Raw genomic sequence first — 2471 nt, forward strand, 5'->3', positions numbered from 1 at the left:
CGCCAAAACGCTCTCGGAAAACAAATCAATGATTTTTGCCATTATTAATTCTTCGTTGCGGTGCCAAGTGTCACATTTTGTAAAGTGATAATTTTAGACCCTAATGTGATGGTTCCGTACATTTTACCCGTGGGGAAGCATACTACAATTCTTGAGGCCAGGAATTTGATGCTGTCCCAAGCATCAAGTTTTTATCCCCAAGACCAAACACGCCTCTACCTCCGCCACCGGCGACGTCCACTTGCGGACGGCTCCGTCGTGATCCCTCGCGAGGCACCGCTGGTTCTGTCTGGTGGACGAAATAGGGTCAGGTGTGATCTGATACTCGTTCGAGGTTCGACCCACACGCGGCCCGCCCTCCCGACGCTCGTGTCCTACCCCTACCTCGCGAATTACCCGAGCTACCCCGCTCGCACGCACGGCACCACCCGTCGCGGCCGTAGTTTGCCCCCGTAACAAAGCGCGACGCAGACTCCACCTCCCTCGCTTTCTCTATCTCCCCCTCGCCTCTCACCCTTCCCGTATCTTGCTTGTCTCCTCCGCCGCCTCGCCGGCGACCCGGCAGGACCTCCCCTCAGAGCCGACCGTGCCTGCGCCTGCGCGTGTCCCTGCGCCGGACCGCGCGGGCGACGGCCGACCGCGCGCCACGACCATGGCGGCCACCGCGGATCCGAGGGCGAAGACGCCGGCCACGCAGCCGCACCGCCTGAAGCCATGGGCGCCACCACCACCGCCTCGTGACCACTGCGTGCCTTCCCTGTCGTCTGTCTCCGGAGGGGCCGGAGCCATCCGCGATCGGCGCCGCTCCTCGACGTCCCACCGACGCGGTGGTGCCGACGCCGTAGACGAGGGACCTTACGACGGCGGGCTGGAGGATCTCCGGGCTAAGCTCATGGGCCACCTCCATGAAGCCGCCGACCGTCTTCGCCTGCCCCCGGCGACGCCCCAGCGGTCGCCGGAGCCCGAGCCTCCGGCAGCGCCGTTTCCTCCGCCACCGCAGGACGCCGCCGCGGTTGTGGCCGCCAGCATGCCGTGGACGCTCAGGGAGCGAAAGCGTCGTCCATCAGCCCGCGGCAGCCCGGGCGCCGCATCGTCCGCGACGCCGTGGTCGACGACTCCGGCGACCATGGCGCGGCACGACGGCATGCGCGGTCCGTTCGCTGTGGCGCTGGATGCGGAGGAGATCGAGGAGGACGTTTACGCCCTCACCGGCGCCCGTCCGCGGCGGCGCCCCCGCAAGCGGGCGCGGGTCGTGCAGCGGCACCTCGATGTAAGGCCAATTCCCCATACTACCCCTCATCCCTCTAATTACCTAAAGCAAAAAAAAACCTCCTATTTTATCATTGCCCTCTATCTATACGCTCTTCTTGTCGAGTATAATAATAGCAGTAGTGATGATCCAGCTAACAGAAACACTACTACTACCAATTGTCTCGTGCAGTCGCTGTTCCCGGGGCTATGGCTGACCGAGATCACCGCCGACGCCTACCGGGTCCCCGATGACCAGTAAGCAAGCAACCCGCTACCATATCCGGCCAGCTCTTCCATTCTCTTCTGCCCACGCTTTGTGTTGAGCCGAGATCACCACCACCAACAACAAAATGTATGGAGTAGTAAACTAGGTTTAGCTGGGTTGCCAGGTACTGTACTTGCGATGTCGCGTCTTTTAACATTGATTTTCTGCTTTCAAATCTGAGCAGCGCTGCTATACTTTCTCTCTCTCTCTCGCTCGCTTTCTCTCGTGTATAGTTGTAGGGTCTTCTGTGGTCTTGTGTTGTAATCTAGTCCTAATCCATCTAGGTTGCCATGCTTCGTATAATCTGTTATCGTACGTACTCGATCTCTCTCCGCTGCTCGAGTTTGCATGGTTTCGTCATCAACCACAGTGCAGCACGAGCTGCGCCTTTTCGCAGTCTGTTGCTTGCTTTTAGCCGTTCTTTTGCTGGCTCGTATAGCCAGCCTATATCTGTTATTCTTTTTTCTACTCGATGGGTTTTGCCCGTCTGATCTGCGTGTTCGTTGAAGACCGTAGGTATAGGTATATAGCCGTACGTGCTTGGCTTCGGGCGCGTCTGTGTCGTGCTCGTAGCGGCGAGGGCGGTGGTTGGGTCGTTTTGGGGTGCTTGGACCCCGCCACCTGTTCGTTTGGGGTTAACGTGGGACAGCCATTATGTGACATTATCATTGTGCGAAGCTCCAAAAGGAGCACTCCGGTTGTACTCCTAGTAGAGTAGATTTTTCACTCGTGCCTCCCAACAGTCATGTAACTAACTTGTTACCATTAGTAATATTCGTACCAGTACTTAAGGCCTGTTCGGAGTCTCTCTGCTCCTGGAGCTGCCGAAGTCACAGTTGAAAATCATGAAGCAGAAAAACAGGTACTCCGCAGATCCTTGTATTTTGGGAAGCCGGTGGATTGCCGAACAGGTACTTAGTAGTAGTAGGTTTATGGCCGAACAGCTTTCGCGCAA

At 57.7% G+C, this 2471-nt stretch overlaps 1 protein-coding gene across 1 annotated transcript; it reads left to right on the plus strand.

The window, feature by feature from the left end:
- The first annotated feature begins 443 nt into the window (after nucleotides 1–443).
- Nucleotides 444–1835, plus strand: LOC119281439 (zinc finger protein 628-like). Its single transcript, XM_037561955.1, has 2 exons — nucleotides 444–1270; nucleotides 1442–1835. Exons 1-2 carry the CDS (start codon nucleotides 653–655, stop codon nucleotides 1508–1510), a joined length of 687 nt encoding a protein of 228 aa, XP_037417852.1. The 5' UTR covers nucleotides 444–652; the 3' UTR covers nucleotides 1511–1835.
- Nucleotides 1836–2471: the final 636 nt, after the last annotated feature.

This window comes from Triticum dicoccoides, chromosome 3B, assembly GCF_002162155.2.
Source record: "Triticum dicoccoides isolate Atlit2015 ecotype Zavitan chromosome 3B, WEW_v2.0, whole genome shotgun sequence".
NCBI lineage: Eukaryota > Viridiplantae > Streptophyta > Magnoliopsida > Poales > Poaceae > Triticum > Triticum dicoccoides.

Bases quoted from the DNA above. Each gene is read 5' to 3' on its own strand.
- LOC119281439 (XM_037561955.1), top strand. From the start codon at position 653: ATGGCGGCCACCGCGGATCCGAGGGCGAAGACGCCGGCCACGCAGCCG. The intron at 1,271-1,441 runs GTAAGGCCAATT...TGTCTCGTGCAG, and splicing joins TCGTGCAGCGGCACCTCGAT to TCGCTGTTCCCGGGGCTATG.